General features: G+C 46.0%; 1 protein-coding gene across 1 annotated transcript; it reads right to left on the bottom strand.

Annotated features, from left to right (window-relative positions):
* Window positions 1-11: 11 nt before the first annotated feature.
* On the bottom strand, window positions 12-19,328 carry LOC112265204 (proprotein convertase subtilisin/kexin type 7). Its single transcript, XM_024442306.2, has 16 exons — window positions 19,185-19,328; window positions 17,440-17,913; window positions 17,035-17,169; window positions 16,480-16,645; window positions 14,847-14,937; window positions 14,564-14,618; window positions 12,886-13,024; window positions 12,669-12,769; window positions 9,637-9,804; window positions 8,422-8,526; window positions 8,135-8,237; window positions 5,677-5,833; window positions 3,258-3,352; window positions 3,022-3,112; window positions 2,727-2,844; window positions 12-2,644 (listed from the first exon to the last, which is right to left on the bottom strand). The coding sequence occupies exons 2-16, from the start codon at window positions 17,851-17,853 to the stop codon at window positions 2,408-2,410; spliced, it is 2,175 nt and encodes a 724-aa protein (XP_024298074.1). The 5' UTR covers window positions 17,854-17,913; window positions 19,185-19,328; the 3' UTR covers window positions 12-2,407.
* Between the last annotated feature and the right edge of the window lie 4,462 nt (window positions 19,329-23,790).

The following is a 23,790-nucleotide window of genomic DNA, read 5'->3' as shown; positions in this document are numbered from 1 at the left end:
TTTGACATAAATACTTGCATCCATGAGTTTTATTGACAAATGTCAATGCACAAATAAGGATCGTTAAGCAAAAAATGCATAAATTAATAAGAATGCTGTAAGTACAGAAATTGTTTGCTCAGTGGGAAATGAATATCCAATTAGTCAGTGACAAGTTTAGAGTTTGTGACAGAAACTATATGAGCTTATTACAGTATAAGACTATGTCCTGGGATTTCCAATGATCTATGTAGAAGAACCTCTTGCCTTCTAACGACTAGGGTCAGCTTTTAATAGATTGTCATTCACACGTTTTTTTTGTGAGAATAACCATTTTTCGGGATCCGCCCTAGTCTCAAACACCACTCTACCTCAACCCCTGTTAATCACACAGACTAATGCAACAACCCAGCTGTTGTAGGTCAGACAATGTTTAAGAAAGGGGTTAGAAGTCCAAAACACGCCGGCGATAGCACTGACTTCGTCCTAAATTCCTCTAGTATGATTGGAAGGGAAATGATGGGAATGATCCAGCCTGAAACTCCAATTCATTTTACTCAGTCAAGCTGTGACCGGAACAGGCTTCCAGTTTAGTCCAGTAAACACAAATAAAATCTTTGTTTCAGTTCATTAAAAAAAAATCTAACTCTCCGAAATATTGTTGATTGTAACATATTACAGTTGATACAAAAAAAATTAAATACATTCAACCCCCAAATCAAGCTCAAGTACCAGAAAAATGTATATAGTCTGCACAAAATAACATTCCAAAACCACCACGCCCAAACGAGAGGTCTGTTTACAAAATAATTAAGTTAAAAGGTGCACTATGCAGAAATCGCTCCACCATTTCCTGTTTGCTAAAATTAGAATAGTTCCCCTAATTTCAGTTTGTGACAAAACCGCCATTGTGTAGAGAATCATTGTACCATCTAAGTCGTGAAATATATTTTCCATAACCAAAAATATTGTATATTCAGCTGTTTGAAGTTAGTGTCCAAAACCAAAAGAAGCAAAAACAAAACAGAATGGGAAGCATAGAAATAGCACACATAGAACAGATCTACTGCTTCTTATACTGCTTTCAATAGGAATTAAATATCTCACATTTCTATGTGAATTTGGTCAGGTCACCCAAATAGTTACATATTGTAGCTTTAAAGTTTCTACACATAGGATTTCTTTTTTGTATTGTAATTTCAGAAAATGTCCATTAAATATCTGTCGCTAATAGTGTTTCACAATATTATCTTACCTGTGATTAATCTCCCACCAGAACGGCATCTGTTAATTAAAATAGGAAAGCTGTTCTGACTAGTGGAAATTGCTTATTTCCTAGCTGCTCAAATTCTACACTGTTCGCTCAATTTATGTGCAAAAACAAGCATTGAATAGTGTTGGGAACCATTGTACCATCTCAATCGTTGCAAAAAATACATTATTTTACAGCTGTTTGAAGCTGGTGGATCAAAACCGAAAGCAACTTGTTCTACAACCCAAAGGACATCCAGTCAACTTGACAACTGTGGGAATAATTGGCATCAACATGTGCCATCATCCCTGTGGAATGCTTGACACCTTGTAGAGTCCATGCCCCGACAAAATGAGGCTGTTCTGAGGGCAAAAGGGAGGGTGCAACTCAATAATAGGAAGGTGTTTGTTTTGTACACAGTGTATTATGGACATTTTCTGAAATTACAATGCAACATTTTTATAAAATCCTATGAGTAACACCTTTCATTTAAAAAAATAACTTAAAGTAACCATAATCAAGAGCACTCACACACATCCTCAAAACCAAACACCATTTACATTTTAAAACACATTCACACACACACAGCATTGTAATGCCTTCCCATGGTACACACCTAATAAACTTTAGAAGTTTGCCATAAACACAGACTAAACCTAATCCTGACCAAGATTAGCCTTAATCGTTGTCCAGGAAACCAGCCCGGGAGTGATGCTCTTTCTGGTTGTCCAGGAAACCACCCCGGGAGTGATGCTCTGTCTGGTTGTCCAGGAAACCGCCCCGGGAGTGATGCTCTGTCTGGTTGTCCGGCACACCTAGTCCCACACTAAAAGACCCAGGTATGGGACTGAACCAAACTAGTGATATATACTCCAAACCAAAGACCAAGTCAAACTACCACCTCTATAGCACTGCTAGGTGAGACCGGAGGGTCCTGAGAGATCCAGGGGGTTTAGGTTGCTCCACCGCAGTACACTTATTCAGACACACGGGGCACTGCAACACTGATAAAAGGCCGCAGGCTTGGGGAGCAATGGGTTGGCCAGTGAGCACACAGTTCCAGCCCACATAGTTCAGTCTCCAGTTCAGTTCAGTTGGCCCCACTGGTGCCAGGCCCAGACTGTTGAGCAGCAGGTGGGATGTCGTAAGGAGAAAGGACAGAGGTTTTCTCCAGTGTTATGTGGCAGTGTCTCCAGTGATGAAGGGCACCTTGTACTCTGAGTCCAACACACTCTGCATCTCCAGCTCAGAGCTGTCCCCCAGAGTTCCAGTGCCTCTCCCCCGGCCCCCGCGGGAGCCCCGCGTCCCCCTGCCCCGCCGACACAGTCCCCTAAAGTCCAGGTTGGCCAGGGTCACCTCCAGGGTGTAGTACAAGGACCAGAAGAGGGCAAAGCAGCCCAGCAGTAGCAGAGACTACACAGAGACATGGTGATGGGTGAGGGGAGGAAATTACAAAATTAGGCATATTTATTTTGTGTGAGTGTGTGTAACATACCTTGAGGCTCTTGGAGGTGAACGGGCTGACCGTCTCAGAGGGGATGTCCATGCCTGCAGGACAGGGCAGGGAGAAACTGCTGTCCAGAAACTGCCCCCCCATAGCCTCCTCCACTACACTGTCAATCAAAACACACAACCAAATCAATGCTCACATCCACCAAGGGAGCACCAATGACTAAACATCCCTTCCCTTTAAAAATAGAGCATCCAAAAACGCATAATAAATATAATTAGACATGTTTTCTATTTATATCAATGCAGGCTGCTGTTTTAACAGTGATGTGTATCCTGACCTCTGTCTCTCCTTGACCTCTTCGAAGGACAGAGAGGAGCCGTACAGAGTGAGCTTCCAGTGCTTCAGAGAGCCCAGGGTCAACCCAGGGTCTTCAAAAAAACAAAGAAAGGGACAAAGACAGAGAGGGCGGGGGGAGATGATGACTGAGCAACAGAGAGCTCATACTGTAGCCAGGGTCATGTAGTAGTCAGTGGCAGACAGGTGAACGACAGAGAGACAAAGACTGGTCCTTACTGTGGTCAGAGACTTGCAGCCTGTACTGGCCCTCGGCTCTCTCCCCCCAGCAGCGCACAGTGGAGAACGTCCAGTCTGAGTAACCAGAGGTATCCCTGGAGTAACACACAAAAGGACAGAGGAAAGGATGTCATATTTTGTGATTTTTTTTTTGAGTAAGTAAATAGAATGTCAAACTAAAATCAGTGTGTACATGCACTACTTGACCAAAAGTATGTGGACACCTTCTTGTTGAACATCTCATTTCAAATTCATGGCCATTAATATGGAGTTGGTTCCCCCTTTGCTGCTATAACAGCCTCTACCTTTCTGGGAAGGCTTTCCACTAGATGTTGGAAGGGACATCGCTGCGGGGGACTTGCTTCCATTCAGCCACAAGAGCATTAGTGAGGTCGGCACTGATGTTGGTCTATTAGGCCTGGCTCGCAAACGGTGTTACAATTCATCCCAAAGGTGTTCGGTGAGGTTGAGGTCAGAGCTCTGTGCAGGCCAGTCAAGTTCTTCCACACCGATCTCGACAAACCTTCTGTATGGACCTCACTTTGTGCACATTGGCATTGTCATGCTGAAACATGAAAGGGCATTCCCTTCACTGGAACTAAGGGGCCTAGCCAAACCATGAAAAACAGACCCAGCCCATTATTCCCCATCCACCAAACTTTACAGTTAGCTATATGCATTTGGGCAGGTAGTGTTCTCCTGGCATCCGCCAACCCCAGATCCGCCAACCCCAACGTCCATCAGACGGTGAAGCGTGATTCATCACTCCAGAGAAAGTGTTTCCACTGCTCCAGAGTCCAATGGCGGCGAGCTTTACACCACTCCAGCCAACGCTTGGCATTGCGCATGGTGATCTTAGGATTGTGTGCGGCTGCTCGACCATGGAAACCCATTTCATGATGCTCCCAACTAACAATTATTGTGCTGACGTTGCTTCCAGAGGCAGGTTGGAACTCAGTAGTCAGTATTGCAACCAAGGACAGTTGATTTTTATGAGCTACGCGCTTCAGTACTCGGCAGTCCCATTCTGAGCTTGTATGGTCTACCACTTCGCGGTCAACCTGTTGTTGCTCCTAGACGTTTCAACTTCCCAATAGGAGCACTTACAGTTGACCGGGGCAGCTCTAGCAAGGCAGATATTTGTTGGAAAGGTGGCATCCTATGATGGTGCCACGTTGAAAGTCACTGAGCTCTTCGGTAAGGCCATTCTACTGCCAATGTTTGTCTATGGAGATTGCAAGGCTGTGTGCTCGATTGAATACACCTGTCAGCAACGGGTGTGGCTGAAATAGTATAATCTACTACTTTGAAGGTGTGCTCACATATTCTTTTGAATATATAGTGTCTGTGTGTGCACTGTTATTACTAGTGATGCACTGATATTACATTTTTGGCCGATACCGATATTTTCCTTGCTAATAACTTATATTGAAAATTTTGGCGGCCTTTTAAGCATTCTAGTGCAGTTAAATAGTTAACACACACACATGGACGCAGCTGTCTAAGGCACTGCATTTCAGTGCAAGAGGTGTCACTACAGTCCCTGGTACAAATCCAGGCTGTATCACATCCGGCCATGATTGGGAGTCCCATAGGGCTGAGCACAATTGGCCCAGCGTCGTCCGGGTTTGCCCGTCATTGTATATAAGAATTTGTTCTTAACTGACTTGCTTAGTTAAATAAAAAAAGGTTACACACACACACACACACACACACACACACACACACACACTCCAGTCAGTTGTTCAAATGGAACTAGCTAGTGTGTTCATGTTTCAAACATGTTCTCAAATGCCATTGAAATGGCAGGAGCGGCATGACAACCAGCACATTCATGAACATACAAAATCCTTGACGACCCACTGTGCTGTCAGACTCATGGGGTTGATATCGCTGGTCCAAATGACAGTCGTAAAGCTAATAGCATTTAAAAAAAAATTTTTTTTAGCTGTGACACTATTACCGTTTAACTCCAGTAGGGAAACATCTTGGCTTTAATGGATTTCGCCTTTGAGTTGTCTCGCTGAAAATGTCTTACTCTTTCAAATGACTGCTCGACTTGTTGACTGCTCCATCCACACAGCAGACATTGTGGGCTAGGTTAAGAATGCTGTAGCACATGAAGCGCTAAGTGTTCCGTGGCATCATGACGTCATGTACCTACGTTATATAGGTATGCACGTCAGCTTTGACATCGGTCTTTCACATCGGCGTAAAACTAGACATCAGGCCGATGCCGGCATTTTTAGCTAATATTGTCCGATTCCGATATGTTCACCGATATATTGTGCATCCCTAGTTATTACTGCACTGTTGGAGCTAGAAACAAGCATTTCTCTGCACCTGCTATAACATTATACAAATCTATGTACGCGACTAATAAGCTTTTCATTTGATTTGTGTGTGTGTGCTAACTCACATGTCCAGAGTACGGCGCGCCCCGATGAGTGAGGTCATGCCACTGGGGCAGAGTAGTACAATCTCCACGTTGCCACGGCGAGAATGGACCATCGTCAAGGTGACAGACACGTGCTCCAAGGTCTGCATCCCGGACTGCCTGAGGTCAGCTGCAGTGACTGGGGTGAGAGGAGCACAGAGATCCTAATGAATGACTATATGTCTTTCGATAGGAACGGCAGAGTGAGGGGAAGAGCAGAGGAGCCAATGAAAACTACATATAAACAGTGAAGGGTCGGCTGTGGCCACACGTGATTGACCTTTACTCTGGTTGCCCATAGGTCCAATCTTAATTAAAGGCCATCTAAGGCCATTCCATTTAGTGTGAAACTGTATTTCCCCATAAGATCTTTGTATATGCGTCTGTCCCAGACACCTGCAATCTTGTTTTCGCCTCTGTTCAAGATCATGTATCACTGTCCTCATGTTTAATTGAAAGTTGTTGAAAGTGTCATCAGTCTTATATTACCCAGTGTCTGTAATGATGCATGTCTTCTTCATTCAGAATGACTATATATTGTTTTAGCAATTGTATCAGGTGCCTGTTGGGACATTCAAATACATTTTCGTATTTTGACTGCTTCTCTGAGCGGTCTCCTTTTACACCCAAATCTTCCCCAGAAGCCTTTAACATTGTTACTGCACCATCCACTGTGCAATAGCTCTGTTGCTGATATTCTACAACCAATGCTTGTGAGGACCCCCCCCCCCACCAGAGGAATACAATATGTCTCAGTCGTAGAACATGCAAGGAGCAGACAGACTTGTAAGTCCCTCACAGCGGAGCCTCACTCTGGATTCCTGACCTGCAGCAGCAGCGTACTGTAATTCACTGGCATTTCCTCACCCCCTGTTTGCTAATGGGCCTTAATGCTCCATTACCATCTAGGGAAAAACACTTCCCCAGGCCAAGGAAGGAGAGCTAGAGAGAGGGATATACAAAGGTGTGGAGGAAGAGAGACTGGTGGTGAAGGGGTGCAGAGAGAGGGGCAGAGTGTATAGGGGTAGAGCAGGATGGATGGAGGGAGGGGGGAAAGTATGGACTCTTCCTGGAGTCCAATCATCTTCCAAACATACAGGACTGGTAAAAGTTCCTCAGAGACCCTCCCACACAGACAGTGACTTTTAATGAGAATCTCACTCATCCACATAATCACAACTGGTGTGTCTTAAGAGTGCGTTACTGCCTTTTCATACACGTTTCATATTAAATGATGCACAAACTTGTTGCAACCCAAATGCTCCAAGCTCTGGAATGATAGAATCTTTTTCACCAATATGGAGGTCTGCATAATCAACTCAATGAAGCTAAATCAACACAATGGCTATGCTTCGCTTCTACTGTTCTCTTCCTCTCCGACACACACACACACGGGAAGATTAATTAGCCAGAAATTGTAGCTACATCCCAAGTGGTACCCTTTTCCCTCGATATTTGCATGACTTTTGATCAGAGCCTTATGAGCCCGGGTCAGACTTTGTGCACTATAAGAACAGAGTGCAATTTGGGATGCAGTTTGAATGGCAGAGGTTTTAATCAACGCTGCCCTGGCATGCACCCCATACATTCCTCTCCTGACAAACATCTTAAGACGTTTTTAACAGCAGCGTTTCTTTTCAACAACAACACGCGCCTATCTTTTGGGAATCCAACGTTTGGGACTGAACACTCTAGTCTTCCCTTTTCACATGGGAAGGAAATAGTGATCACACTAACTACTGGACCTTAAGCTAATGGACCGGCCAAAACACATAGCAACAAGGACAACAAATAGCCTAGCGATAGAGTAGTTTAACATAACAACCCACCTCATGTATCGTTGGGAATAACCAAAACTAGCTTACTTTTCAATGAACGGAAATATAATTTCCATGTATAAATACAAAGTCGATTTATATCTCGAATTTCATTCATTCAAAACGCATGTCCCACTTGGACTAAAACATTTAGCCTTTGACAACAACTCCTCCTCTGCTTTGTCCTTAGGAACCCTAGTCACGTGAGACTGGACGGACACACACACACACACACACACACACACACAGCTGTGCTGCAGCAGGGAAACAGTGCTTCTGGTTCTGCTTCTGACCACAGAACAGGCAACACACAGGCTGCATACGCTGGCCTAGGAGGGAAGAAGAGAGGGAGGGAGGAGGAATACAGACATCTCTGCTGTGACACTGTGTGTGTGTGTGTGTCAGAGAGGGAGAGAGAGGGAACGTAGGGATGTGTTCTCTCCTCCATAGTTCAGTCAGTGTACCCAGTGACAGAGAAACTCTGAAGAACATTGCCTAATAAGGGCAGACTGCTGATTGCCTGTTGGGAGGGTCTCTCTGGAGAGCACTGGCAGAGAGAAGAGAAACAGCAAATATTCAGACTCGCTTGCTTGCTCATTCTCACACACACAAACGCTACCAACCGTTCCAGGTTAGGTTGAGTTGATCCGGATAGGCTGGAATAAGCTCCTCCTCCTTCAGCACTGGGCTCTGATAGGACACTAGGAACGGCACCATCTCCCACACCTGATTAATACACACGCACAAAACAAAAAACTTTCACATGTATACCCTCAGTCTATTTTAAATGAGCAGAATATTGAATTAGCTGAAAGAAAATCCCTACCACTCCTAACGGTGTAGTTGGTAAAGCTTGACATTAGTGTGCTACTGAGACATTAGGAAGGGAGTGGGTGAGGTGGAGAGGTACCTTGGCAGCGTTGACCAGCCGCCAGGCGTTGAGCAGGCCGAAGCCGTGCTGGTGACTGTGGTGGAAGCCCGCTCCATTGATTTTCCAATCCCCTTGCACATCATACTACAGACACACACAATTAGGAACTGTATGTGCTTGTGTAGCAGTGATTAATTCTACAGTACATAAAGGGGGGTCATACAGTGAGGTCCAAAATTGTATTGGGTCAGTGACTGTTTTGTTCTTTTGGCTCTGTACTCCAGCACTCTGGATTTGAAATGATACCAGACTGTCAGCTTTCATTGGAGGGCATTTTCATCCATATCAGGTGAACCGTTTAGAAACCAGAGCACTGTTTGGACATAATCCTACCATTTTAGGGGACCAAAAGTATTGGGACAATATATCATAGCCCCCAAAAATGCTAACCTCCACTGTTATTGTAACGTGGAGAGGTTAGTATGTCAATGTACCAATACTTTTAGAGCTCACTGTATGTCTACATGACTGTGAAGTGTGCATGTAGGTGGTGTTGTCATGTAGATTGTACCTGTGTAGGTGGTGATGTCACTTTGTTGTCATGTAGATTGTACCTGTGTAGGGGGTGATGTCACTCTGTTGTCATGTAGATTGTACCTGTGTGGCTATGTAGGTGATGTCACTGTTGTCATTTAGATTGTACCTGTGTGGCTGTGTAGGTGATGATGTCACTCTGTTGTCATGTAGATTGTACCTGTGTGGCTGTGTAGGTGATGATGTCACTCTGTTGTCATGTAGATTGTACCTGTGTGGCTGTGTAGGTGATGATGTCACTCTGTTGTCATGTAGATTGTACCTGTGTGGCTGTGTAGGTGGTGATGTCACTCTGTTGTCATGTAGATTGTACCTGTGTGGCTGTGTAGGTGATGATGTCACTGTTGTCATGTATATTGTACCTGTGTGGCTGTGTAAGTGATGATGTACAATCTACATGACAACAGAGTGACATCATCACCTACACAGCCACACAGGTACAATCTACATGACAACAGAGTGACCTGTGTAGGTGGTGACGTCATTCTGTTGTCATGTATATTGTACCTGTGGGTCTGTGTAGGTGGTGATGTCACTCTGTTGTCATGTAGATTGTACCTGTGTGGCTGTGTAGGTGATGATGTCACTCTGTTGTCATGTAGATTGTACCTGTGTGGCTGTGTAGGTGGTGATGTCACTCTGTTGTCATGTACATTGTACCTTTGTGGCTGTGTAGGTGATGATGTGCTGCACGTCTCTCCAGGTGAGACAGGGCCGGACCTGCAGCATCAGAGCCACCATGCCAGCCGCCAGGGGTGCCGCCGCCGAGGTGCCCGTGTGCCCGTCAGTACAGCCTGTGCCCTGCTGCAGTGACCAGTCTGACGTCACCTACACAGTACACACAGAATAGTCATAAACATGTATGCAGACAAAACACTCTCACACTATTACAAACAGCCAGTGGTAAGGAGCTATGCGATGACTAGGGAGGAAAATAAAACATGGAGAGAGTTGGAGATGGAGGGTCTTAAGTTGGAGGACAAGGAGAGAGAAGGGCTAAAACAGACAGACAGGAAGTGGTGAAGGAGGGAGAGAGATTGATAGGAATACAGGGACAGGGAGACAGCAGGGAGAAAAAGACTGCTGATGGGAGTCACTGATAAACATCTCTGCCCGGGGGAAGGGGGTAATAGATAAAGATGCCATTTTCTCGCTTCACATGCATTTCTACCGGCTCTATAGACACTGTTTCAGCCTTACTGAATGATCACTGACACGCTCAAGCATTTCAGACCTGCATACTAGTATAGATCCCATAGCCCTTCCAAATGGAGAGAAATTACTATGGTTGCGTCCCAAACGAGAGCCTATTCCCTATTGGACTTGAGCGGGAAATACCCCGGACAGTCATGGGCTCAATATCTGACATAAACAAAGAGAGAATAACATATGAGCTCTGTGATGTGTGTACTTTTGGGTTAGAGTATAGGGTGTATTTTTACATATGTACTAGTTTATGAGCATAAAATGCATGACAATGGTATGAGGTGTACTGAACCTATTGCCCATAATAAAGTGCATAGCGCTATGATAAACTACATCCAATGGCTTCATTCAAATGACCTGCATACACATTTATATGAATGCAGCTGCCACTGTATCGAAGCCATTGGATGTAGTTTATCATAGCGCTATGCACTTTATTATGGGCAATAGGTTCAGTACACATCATTTCATTTTGTATCAGAAAGTAACCTGGCCCTCTTTGAAGATCGATGCATTGCTCTCTTTTAGTCTCTAAAGCCCACTTGCATAAACTTCTGCCATACCTTGTCTCATTGTTAACCTAGACGTACGAGCTACCGGACCCGGGCTCAGGGATGGCCAACTCTGGACATCCCTTCCATCTCTACTGAGTTGTTTAGCACCTTACGGGTGGAACGATCTACAATACACTTTCAAAATGGAGGAATGTGTGCCTCTAGGGCATTTCAGATTGTTAGGGGACCTTTTCACTGAAGATTGTGTCTGTTTCTTATGATTGTGTTTGGCTTTTCATGTAGGGTAATGTGTTTATTTGTATTGTGCATGGTGGTGCTATACAGGCCTCATCTGGAAAAAGAGACCTTGGTCTCAGCATCGACTCCCTGTCAAATTAATATAAATTTGGGATGCATTTGGGACACAGAATTGCAGTACAGATCCTAACAGTGCCGTCTAAACAGCCCGTCTTCCAGAGGAGTAAGGGACCTCTCTGGAGCGTTGGTGACACAGACAGACAGCTAGGGGTGTTTGATCATAGGTAACGACTGGCCTGGTCAGACACCCAGAGGAGAGAGTCTGACGGGAACACGACATGTGGCCTCTCTGCTGTGGAGGGAAAGGGACGGAGGAAGAATCCACAGACATATGGTCAACTAGAATGCCTTCTCTTATTTAAAGCAAAGCCATGACAGCACAGAGCGGAAAAGCGAGCTCACAGACTGCAGCACTGCTCAATATCAAATGGTATCCCATGTGTTGTGAATGTGATGAGGGAATGGTGCATAGCAGTGGTGGCACTGCAGAATAGCACATGGCAGCTAGAGGCAGTCGGGCTGGTGGGAGGATACAGTGTCTGTATCCCAAATGTCACCCTGTTGCGTATATAGCGCACTACTGGTCAAAAGCAGTGTACTATATAGGGAATAGGGTGCCGTGTGGGATACACACAGTATGTGCAGAGCACCCGTGCGACAGGGTACAAGAGCTAGAGCCTAGTCCTAAAACCACTTGGCCTGGTGTTAAGTGGTGGATTTGGCTTTTCAGGAAGTCACGGATGCCAGTTGAGAGTTTGATGGTTTTAACCCGGGGCTTACATCACCCAGCCAAACCATGTTACCCAGGAGATGGCAACAAACAGCAGCAAACAGAGGTTTGCCTTACAGATCTCCTCTCTAGCTTCCTAAAAACCCTCTCCTTTGCCCTCGCTCAAAATCAAAACGCAGCATCACATTATGCAAAATGCAGCATACCGACGGCATTTCTGTACTTTGAAAGTTATGTATCTTGAAAACTTGATTGCTGACATGCAAAGTGTTCTGGGATTATATCAACAATGGACTAAGCACCCAAAATACAGTTTTTGGGCGGTTTTCCTTTAGCTCACTAGCCATCAATGTGTCCTCTCTGCTTCATTCAAAGATGTCTGATGGCACAGTACAGTATCATCTGTCAATATCCCACTGTCTAACATTCACATCAATCTATGTCTTAAGGGGCAAGGCACAACCAGTCTTTGGAAGGGGGATTCCATTGGTACCGTGGTGCAGTTCACTGCAGGTGAGAATGCAGTCCGGACCAAACACAGGAAAATAACCAGAGGTGTGCAGTATTATTGGCTGTTTGACTGAGGGCATTTGATGAAATGCACGCAGTACCTCAACTTGGCACCTCTGAAACATTCTGTGAGTAGCAGCACATTTATGATTGCATCTGATGCGGATTAGGGGAGAGGGGAGGGGGCTATACCCGGGGATATAGGCTATGGAATATAGTGACTATTGCGCTGTTTAGTCCCGCATGTTGCTGGAAGACCAAAGCGAAAGTAATATGAAGTTTGGTTCACACAGGTTATGCATCTTGACATTTGGCGATGTAAAACCAAACGGACCAAAAGGAAACATATAATGGAACTCTGATTCAAACTATAACTCAGAACTGTGTGATAACGCCCTAAATGGTGTGTGTGTTTGCTACTAGTACAGACTCACAATACTGCGTAGCGTTCTGCCCCCACTGCTGAAGGTGACAGCCAACATGGAGGCACACTCCTCAGCATAGAAGGGCATCTTCCCTTCCTCATTTACTGCTCCTACAAGAGACCCACACACACACACACACAATTAGAAAACACTCACCACCACACACACACACACACACACACACACACACAGAGAGAGACAGACAACATTGCTCCTATTCACTTACCAATGGTAACAGTGTAGATTGAGTTAGCATAGCCATCATAGTTGCAGTTGTCCTCGTACTGGCCTCCGTTGCCACTGGCGACGACAAAGATACTGCCGAAGCCCCTTCTGCCAGCAATCACGCCGTGCTGCAGCGCCGCCTACAGGCAAAACAAGGAAGCATTCGCTTCAGTCACGCCTAGTAACTTCTTGTAGACTTATAGTAACATTTTAACATGGTTAACAAGGGTCCTCATTGGTGAGCAGCATTCTCAGGCCTAGTCATACCTGAATATTCAATATTGAGTATACAAAACACATGCTCTTTCCATTATATAGACTGACCAGGTTAAAGCTATGATCCCTTACTGCTGTCACTTGTTAAATCCACTTCAAATTAGTGTAGATGAAGTGGAGGAGACCTTTTAAGCCTTGAGTTATTGATCGTGCATGTGTGCCATTCAGGGCGTGAATGGGTAAGACAAAATATTTATGTGCTTTTGAACGGGTACGGTAGTAGGTGCCAGGTGCACTAGTTTATGTCAAGATTTGCAATGCTGCTGGGGGTTTTCACGCTCAACAGTTTCCTGTGTGTATCAAAAATGGTCCACCGGGCCTCCTGAGTGGCGCAGCGGTCTAAGGCACTGCATCGCAGTGCTAGAGGTGTCACTACAGACCCGGGTTTGATCCCAGGCTGTGTCACAGCTGACCGCGACCGTGAGACCCATGAGGTGGCGCACAATTGGCCCAGCGTCATCTGGATTGGAGGGTTTGGCCGGCAGGGATGCCCTTGTCCCATCGTGCTCTAGCGACTCCTGTGGCGGGCCGGGCACATGCATGTTGACACGGTCGCCAGTTAGACAGTGTTTCCTCTGACAAATTGGTGAGGCTGGCTTCTGGGTTAGGCGAGTAGTATGTCAAGAAGCAGTGCGGCTTGGCAGGAACGTGTTTCGGAGGATGCGTGGCTCACGATCTTCGCCTATCCATACGAGAATTGCAGCATTGGGACAAGACTAACTACCAATTGGATATCACGAAATTGGGGAGAAAGAGGGGTAAAAAGTACCCCTCTTTCCACCAACCAAAGGACATCCAGCCAACTTGACACAACTGTGGGAAGCATTGGAGTCAACATGGGCCAGCGTCCCTGTGGAATGCTTTCGACACCTTGTAGAGTCCATGCCCCAACGAGGCTGTTCTGATGGCAAAAGGGGGGTGCAACTCAATAATAGGAAGGTGTTTCTAATATTTGGTATACTCAGTGTATGTCACTATAATCCTATAACTATATGATCACTATGTTTGTATACCTCCATCCTTAGGTTTGTGAAACCTGGATGCCGCAGCTAGCATGAATTTCTATTAGACAATGAGGACTGGCTGAGGGGATTTGGAGGTTCTGATTCACTTCCACAGTGCCTGCCAAAGCCATTCAGAGAGTGAGGAACACCTAGGCAACGAACATGACCAGAAAAAGCCAGACACTCTGTCTCAATTCAGAATGTGTGTGTGTACGTGTGTGAGACATTCGCTCTCTCTTTTTTGGTCTCATAAGACACTCACAAACTGTGCCCTGTAGAGTGCAACAGTATACTGCCCTCTGCTGGTACAGAATAATGCATTTCTATAAAGAGACCTGGACTGGCAATATGTGTTAGAAATGGGTTGTGTGTTGTAACGTGTGTTGTATCCAAACCAACCTTGCCCAAGGGGTGTGGTCCATCAACAGTGCGGCCATCATCATCAGGACCCCAACTGAGGAGGAGGAAAGGGAAGAGGAGAGAACAGTTGAGTCAGACACATTTTTCCTACAGCCGCTGAAGAGAAGCTGGGGGGGGCTAGAGCGAGAAGGGCATATCTTCATAACTATGCTTAGAGCGGTGGTTGGCTGTATATTACGCTTAGTAGTTTGCTTTACGCTGAGATTATAAGCAAACCAAGCATGTTCAGAGTCCTGTGAGGCTGAGCTGTACACTGTTGTACCTGCAGCTGTAGACGTCGTTGATCTGGTAGTGCTTGTTGAAAGCCACCGCCTCCATACTGTCTGTGAGCGGCCCATCCAGGACTCTGATACCTGAACAGACAAAACATGACGTGAAGAAAAGACTTCAAAAACATAAGAATCTCATAGCACCATCTACATAACTAGGGCCAAAAGACACCTAAATTACTCTCAGACCATGAGAAACAAGATTATCTGGTCTGATGAAACCAAGACTGAACTCTTTGGCCTGAATACTAAGCGGCATGTCTGGAGGAAATCTGGCACCATCCCTACGGTGAAGCATGGTGGTGGCAGCAACATGCTGTGTGGATGTTTTTCAGAGGCAGGGACTGGGAGACTAGTCAGGATTGAGGGAAATATGAACTGTGCAAAATACTGAGGGATCCTTGATGAAAACTTGCTCCAGAGAAATCAGGACCTTAGACTGTGCAAAGGTTCACCTTCCAACAGGACAATGACACTAAGCACACAGCCAAGACAACGCAGGAGTTGGGACAATTCTCTGAATGTCCTTGAATGGCCCAGCCTGAGCCTGACTTGAACCCAATTGAACATCTCTGGAAACCTGCAGATAGCTGTGCAGCAACTCTCCCTATCAAACCTGACAGAGCTTGAGAGGATCTGCAGAGAAGAATGGGAGAAACTCCCTAAATACAGATGTGCCAAGCTTGTAGTGTCATACCCAAGAAGACTTGAGGCTGTAATCGCTGCCAAAGGTGCTTCAACAGAGTAAAGGGTCTGAATACTTATGTAAAGGTTATTTCAGTATTTGTTTTTTTTTATTAGCAAACATTTCTAAAAACCTGTGTTTGCTTTGTCATTATGGGGTAGTGTGTAGATTGATAAGGGAAAAAACTATTTAATCCATTTTAGAATAAGGCTGTGACGTAACAATGTGGAAAAAGTCAAGGGGTCTGAATACTTTCCGAATGCACTGTAAAAAGGCCTGAAATACATGTCATGTTGATATTATTTTGTTATATTCCACGATTGGTTTCACATTCTTCTCTAGAGATCATAAGGAAAAATACCCTAAAACAATTGCTATTTGAAATTACAATCCCCTTCTCCAAACAGATTACTCATTTACCTAGCTCTTATCAACTTCTACATTACCATGCATGGAGAAGGGTGTTATTTCTATCGGAAATAGTAGATGATTTTCCACTTTGAACAGACAGGTGCTCGACCTTATTCATGGCTTCCTTGCGCGTTAAGGTGGTGGAGTTATGAGGGAATTAGGTCACGGTCAGAATACGGCGTACACCTCTGCCACCTCAATTTCTATGATATCCACCCCAAACGTTTAGCTGGCTGTCACATGCGTTTCCTGATGCCCAAGTTCAAGATCAGAATACTCATTGAGAGAAAAGTGCATAAAAAGTTTAAAAAGTTCAATTTATGTGCGCGTAACTTGGGTCTGAATTCCCCTCTAGGCACAAAACTAAAGAAAACAGACAAACAGGGAGGAATTACATGATCTTGTCCAATAAGCAACACAATTGTTCATTTTCCGTGCAAAACTATTTGCTACGGTGTGCACTAATGAACACAACCCTGGAAAAACTTCTGCCAGTCACCATAACCAAGCTTTCCAAACACACAACGTACCTGCCACTTTACTGCCATAGGCCACGCCCACAGCACAGAAGCTGTTGTTGGAGACGGCGGCGATCTCCCCGGCGCAGCGCGTGCCGTGGTGGTTGTCACTGAGGGCGTCCGGGTGGGGCATGGGGTCCGGGTCGTTGGAGTTCAAGTCATAACTGCCCTCTGGACTCTAAAGGGACAGAATGAAGCACGACAACATTCGTATTTGTGAGAATGTGAATTTGGAAAATAACATACTAGATGATGACATGATAGAAAGAAAGTCTAATTATACTCCCAAATATTTTATGGGTATCGCAACCAACGTTTCTGGCACAGTGCTTTTTTCAGGGCACTGAAACCTAACACTGAAGAAGGCACTGCGTGCGGGAACGTTGGTTTCGATACCCATGGAATATTTGGGAGCATAATTAGAGTGTGCTACTTACTTTCTTTTTATAGTTTACTCTCCGTTAGTCAGAACCTCTACAAAAGATTGAGGTGTGCGTCATCTTATGCTTTTTAACAGCAAAAAGCTAAAAAGGAAATAGGCCTAGACGTGGCCAGCATGAAACTCACATAGTTTGGCTGAATATCCTGGAGGGTGTGTTGAACCCCATCATCCACGACCACCACTGTCACCCCTGTCCCTGTGATGTTGCGCTCCCATACACCAGTCACATTGATGTCCATGCCCTCCCTGACATCGTTGTGCTGCGGGTGGGTGGAGAGGAGGAGGAAGAAAGCGTGGATGGAGGAGGAGAAGAGCGGGGAAGTGACAATGGTTCGAGTCCAAGACATTGTTTGCAAATTAGGAATGAAAATAAACATGGCATACAGGCGACTCAGTTCAAAAAGCACTGTTCATGCAGTTCTGAATCTTCTATAGGCTATAAGTGTGCAGTAAGTAGATCTAAATGTTGCTTAGCTATGAAACAGTTCTGAAGAGGAAATAAAAGAAGACAAATTAGGCCCAATTCTCACCAGGTGCCACTGTAAGGGATATCTGGGGTCGTTGAAGGCCATTGCCCTCTTGGAGCGGCTGAGGACCTGCTCCTGGGAGTGCCAGAGCACATGAGGGTGGGCTGCCAGCACGTCCCCCGCTCTGCCCTCCTCCTCGGGGCCGGCACAGAGCAGGTAGTGGCCCTCCAGCTGCCCTATCTGGCCCCTGTTCTCCAGGCCAGCCTGCTCAGCCACCATGCTGGCCAGCTCGTGCAGGGTGGAGCCGTCAGCCTCCAGCAGCTCTGAGTCTGTGTGCAACCGGACAGCCCATGACTGGCCCGGCCCACAGGAGGGTGGAGGAGCCACGGGAGGGGCGGACGTGTGGAGGGTATGAACAGTCAGACGGAGCATAGGGGTCAGGCCCAGGAGGAGCAGGAACAAGGGGGGTGAACCCATGGCAACACAGGCAGGTGCTCAACGCAAGTTCTGCTCCGCCTCCACATTAGGACCGGCAGCCTGTGGAGACACAGTGTGGTGAGGAAGAGTAGAGAAGGTAGCTGAACACACAGAAGGGAGAGAGATGGCTCCACTGCAGTGTGGTATTCAAAAGGCAGTAGCGATATTTCACAACAACAGCCCAGTTCTCATATTCAACAGCCCTCAAAGTAACACATTGGTACACACCCTTCATTGGCACACTGTTCATATCAGACCTCCAGCCAATCACTGCACCAGCCCTATGTAACATTGCGCTGTTAATGACACTAACACTGGAGAGGCGGCAGGTACATGTTGTACCATATCCATGTGACACTATGATCCTGCTAATTATAGGCTAGTCTAACCACAGAATACAAGGACAACGCCATGTAGCATATGAATCAACTCAAGTTCTACAAAATGCCAAAGCCAACCCCGACAACGCATATTTTGCCGAGTATTGACAAGCCCTTTTTCTCTGTTAGGAAAGAATAGGACTATAACCCGACTAAGACAACAGACTTGTGTCACGAATTCACACTCGTTGTGTTTTTTACTGGGTGTGGACAGAGGCCATTTCAACCCATTTGTACACAATCTGTCAAGCTTGTAAATTAAGATGGGCGAATTTAGCTACAAAGCAGAATAAGCTAGGCTACATCAACAAAGGAAAAGACTTGTCACTTCTGGGTCGTTTGACCAGTTCAACCAGTTATTCAGTAGTAAATTAATTGAGTATGGATATCAATGTTGACAGATATTCACAAATTAAGAAAAACATGTTTGTTAGCTAACGTTAACCATGTCATTTATGTGTTAGGCCCTACTTCTACCAAACTAACTAGCTTACTCAGCCTCCTACATCCCAATTACAAAATACATGGAATCAACTTGACATAGCAGCTAGTAAGATGGCTAGATATCATACACCGATGTAAAACCCCATTATTACTTGTTTCAAGAGTGTAGCCATCTGTACAGTATACGTAGGCTAGCTAGCTATAGTACTGTAGTTAGCTAACGTTACTGTCCTAGCTACAGTAAAGCAGTTTGGAAGCTCGTTTCATAACACGACAGCGACTGAAACGCACCTTACTGTATTGTTTTTATTCAACAGCTAGTTAGCTATGTAAATAGTCAGAGAAGTCGTTGGTGAATCTGATCATTACTAACGTTAGTTAGTGAGCTATTAACGGACAGTATGGCTCATTTGACATGCGGATGTTGTAGTTAGAGCTAGCCCACAACACGCAAGCAAGTATAGTAAAATAACATGGCTAAATGTCATACTGATTTATGTATTTTACCTTTTCGTCGACGTCTTTATTGTACAGTTTATTTGTGGACAACAATTTAATTTACGATAGCTGTTTCGCTGTCATCTGTCGTTTCCCGAAATGTTGTCACTTCCGCAACAACTTGGCCGTCTATAATTTGTTTCTCCACTTGGGGGAGATCTAGTCTTATTATGTGTACCAGTAGCCTTCATTGCATTCCTTGTCATGCTAAACATCTTTGGCTCATGACACGGAGTACAAGCAGTGGAATGTTAGCTAAACATACTGGGACCCAGGTAAAAAGTAAGGTGAAATATAATTACAGATCTCTCACAGCTAGATAATCATAACCTCTAGGAATGTTGCTAACATTACATCATTTTTTAAAATTGCTACATACACTTTTTTTTAAACTTTTAAATGAATTATATTGTAATGACCTGACTAGATCATAAAGGAGTTTACGAATTGACGGTTTATTAACCCGACTTTACACAGGCTACTGTTTGGCCGTAGCCCACGCCAAATAAATTAAAGATAACCCACAAGCCAAATGCGACCTTCTCTTGTGAAGGCCAGACTTAAGAGAGAGAACAAAGGCTAAACCTGGTCATAACTTCCAATGCTCCATCCCCCTGCCCAAACCCCCTCCACGCCACTCCGCCAACCGCCAGGATGCCCGGCATCAGAACATTCCAGGCATTCCCGTGATTGGCAGATAGCAGGTTGATTGGCATGTCGGACCCCGCGAACACTGGATACTGGTAAATACAACACAACCACCTACTAGCCTAACACACAGCTGTCTGTGCGGTTAGCTACAATATATTCCCATGTATTCTTGAAAAATATAACTTAAATTATTCTAATCTTGATACTGTAGTATTTGGTCTTTCACTTAGAGACCTTGAGTATTTCCAACCTACATAAAATGTAACTGTCACGTCTACTCCCACTCCCCCCCTCCAGCGTTCAACGTAGCAGGTATACTAACCACTGGTCTTTGGATCATTATGCACACCTGGCATCAATCATTACACGCACCTGCCGATCATCATCAGGCACACCTGGACTCCATCACCTCACTTATTACCTCCCCTATATCTGGCACTACCTTAGGTTCTTTCTCCAGTCAGTATTGTTTATGTCTATATGCGACTTGTGCCATTGTTTAATGCTCCATTTATTATTAAACTCACCACTTTCTTCCGACTTCCAGCGTATACGATACAGAATTCTGACCCCAACAATGGAAGCAGCAGGAAAACAGAATATCTCCCAGATGGTCGACGAGCAGGGATACTTTCTACGTCAACGCCATGACCAGCTGGCACAACTGGGGACGGCTATGGAAGAGGCTCTTCACAGTGTGCAACGTCTTGAACATGCCCGGAAGGCGTTGTCGTCAACTAGCGGAGGATACTCTACAACCAGTTGAGAGAGCCCATTCAGCAACCCTCTCAGGTCAGCAATGCCCATTTGTCCCTCCTGGATAAATATGACAGTACCCCATCTAAAAGTTGTGGCTTCCTTCTTCAGTGCTCCCTATAATTTACACACCAGATGGTAGCACCGCCAGTTATTTCTCTGCCGACTAGGTGGGTGTTGGAATGGGAAACGACCGTTTGGGGGAGAAGAGCTAAGTGCATCTTCGATCATCCACACCCCCCCCCAGAGGGCAGAGATTGGGGTGAGCGCTTACTTCAATTACAGCTGGGGGTCCAGACGGCTGCTGAGTACACGCTCACCTTCCGGACAGAAGCCGCATCCAGTGGATGGAATAAGCCGGTGCTTCATACGCTATTCAGAAGGGGTCTGTGTGAGGAGGTCCAGACGGAACTGTCCTGTCGAGACAACATACTCTCCTTGGACGCACTCATTGCGATGGCCGGCTGTCTGGATAACCTAATTCAGGAGCTTCGGTACTCCCATCGCTTCTCTCCCTCCCTCAGTGAACACTCGATCAGAGCCTGAACCCGTGGAGGTAAGGGGACACACACCTCCCCGCGGTGGAGCAACACAGCTGGGGCTCTGTCTGTTTTGTGGTCAAGGAGGGCTCCAGCATTGTCCGGCACTTCCCAATTCGGGATCCACGAGCAGAGGGACAGTCACGTGATCTTCCACCTCCTGGGGCAGGAGTGAGTATTCCATCATCACTTTCTGCTATGCTCTTTTTGGCATCATCACACTAGTTGACTGCTCCTCACGTACTGTGTCTACAGCGTTAGTGGATTCTGGTGCCACGGGGAACTTTATTGACCAGACCCTTGCCGCCTCTCTTAACATATCATACCCGCGATCCTTTCCTAGTTCAAGCCTTCAATAGTCGGCCATTAGGGTACTGAACCATCACCCAACCACTCACCCTCACCATGGAGTCCATTCATCAGGAGAACATCACCAGTTCACAAGATCATCCTTGGCCTGGCTTGGCTCCAACGCCATATCCCCACTATCTCATGGTCGAAGATGAGAATCACAGACTGGTCACCTGAATGCTGGAGGACCTGCTTCGCTTCCCCATACCCTGTGGTTCCACGTTGGTTGAGAGTCCTATGGTTGCCCTTCAGCCCAACATCCCCAGAGGTTTACCACTACTTGCGGGAGGTATTCTCCAAGACCCGCGCCACTTGTCTTCCTCCTCATCGCCCCTTGGACTGTGCCATCGACCTGCTGGCAGGGGCTGTGCCTCCGCACAGATGCATCTACCGTCTGTCGGTGGCTGAGACCCAGGCCATGGAGCATGACCACTTCTCCGTGTCTGCAAGTTTCTTATTTGTGGCCAAGCAGGATTAGAGGACTCAATGAAATCACCACAAAGTACCATTACCCTCTCCCGTTGGTGCCGGTAGCTATAGAACAGCACCGCAGGGCCCGGTTCTTTACCAAACTGGACCTGCGGAGTGCATACAATCTCATCTGCATCCAGGAGGGGGATGAATGGAAGACTGCGTTCAGCATGATGTCTGGTCACTACGAGTACTTGGTGTTGCCATTTTTGGTTTAGCAATGCTCCATCAGTGTTCTAGGCATTCGTTAACAAGGTGTTCAGGGACCTGCTCGGACGCCAGGTGGTCATGTATATCGATGACTTCCTGGTCTACTCGGCTACCCTGGAGGATCACATCACTCACGTCCGAGCAGTCCTGGAACGCCTCCTGGCTAACCAACTGTTCGTCAAGACTGAGAAGTGCTAATTTCATCAGAAAGCGGTCTCCTTAGGCTACCAAATCATCCTGCGGGGATTGAGGATGGATGACATGAAGGTAGATGTGGTCAGATCACTGACAGTCCCAACCACCATAAAGGGGTTACAACGTTTTTTGTGGTTTGCCAACTTATACCGCTGTTTCATCAGGAACTTCAGCTCCATCGCCGCCCCTCTGACCTCAAGGGTGGTCCCCTTCCATCTACTCAAGGGACGTTTCACATCCGCCCCATTGCGCAAACACCCAGATCCCACTATCTCCTTAGTGGTGGAGGTGGACGCTTCAGAGGTGAGCGTGGGGGCAGTTCTCTCAACGACAGGGTAATCCACATAAATTGTATCCATGTGCATATTACTCTAAGAAACTGTCCCCTGCAGAGAGGAACTAGGATGTTGGTGATCGAGAGCTCCTGGCGGTGAAGTTGGCATTAGAGGAGTGGAGACACTGGCTGGAGGGCGCCAAGGAACCATTTGTCATCCTCACCAGCCTATAATCCCATCCTCCCGAGTCGTATCCCCTGTGGTCTGGGATGTAAATATGGACATTTGCCAGGCTCTGGAGAGGGAGCCCTCACCCACTAACTGTCCTCCCGAGCTCATCTATGTTCCCACAGGGATAAGGGATCGGCTGCTGACCTGGGCACACACAGCTGTCGTTGGACATCCAGGTATTTCCCAGTGTGTGTTCTGGGTTTTCAGCTGGCTCTGGCTCCATGGACCCCAGGTCAGACCGACACTCCTACGGTTGATGAGTGGTTCAGGCTCGCAGTATGTGGAGCGACGCTCACGTGAGACTCCAGCGCGTCAAAAGGATAGGCAGACCGCCACTGCAGTGAGAGTCCTGTGTACCACCCTGGGGATCCTGTCTGGCTTTCTACCAGGAACCTCCCACGCCGCCTGCCCTGCAAGAAGCTGAAAGTGACATTATAGGTCCAGATGTCTGTATCCCACTCATTAAGGAAGGGGAATTCATGTCATGACACAGATTAAATTATATTTGTTACTTTATTTATTAGTAGTCAAGTGCTGTGTCAGGTGCGTCTATTTATTTACAGCAGGTCTATGAAAGAAGAATCTGTCTAATTGCGATATTGTGTTTAATTTACATAAAATCATCACACAACGATTTATATTCAAGCACACCATGGGGATAGTGCAGTTGACTGGGGCACATGAACGTGTGTTACTGTCGGGGGCTGTGCCGGTGAGTTTTTGTATGTGAGCTGTTAAAGGGTTGGCTGAGCTCAAGCTGTTTGGAGGTTTTGAAGACCTCTGTATGTGTGGGAGAATGATTGTGTGTGTCTGTACATCTCTTTCTGTGTGAATTAGTACATACCATCACAAGCAGTGAGGTACCAACTTATAAAAGTGTCATATCTGATATTAACTGTATTAAATACATAATCTAAGCTTTTTTAATGTACACCA

This window comes from Oncorhynchus tshawytscha, linkage group LG13, assembly GCF_018296145.1.
Source record: "Oncorhynchus tshawytscha isolate Ot180627B linkage group LG13, Otsh_v2.0, whole genome shotgun sequence".
NCBI classification, from domain to species: domain Eukaryota; kingdom Metazoa; phylum Chordata; class Actinopteri; order Salmoniformes; family Salmonidae; genus Oncorhynchus; species Oncorhynchus tshawytscha.
Note: the sequence above shows the minus strand (reverse complement) of the source record. Positions and strands in the feature narration are given on the sequence as shown.

Excerpts from the sequence above, each read along its gene's own strand:
- LOC112265204 (XM_024442306.2), bottom strand. The coding sequence starts at position 17,853 with ATGGGTTCACCCCCCTTGTTCCTGCTCCTCCTGGGCCTGACCCCTATG. Across the intron at positions 12,770-12,885 it reads AATCTACACTGTTACCATTG|GAGCAGTAAATGAGGAAGGG; the intron begins GTAAGTGAATAG and ends GGTCTCTTGTAG. Across the intron at positions 5,834-8,134 it reads ACTCAACCTAACCTGGAACG|TCACTGCAGCTGACCTCAGG; the intron begins GTTGGTAGCGTT and ends CTCTCACCCCAG.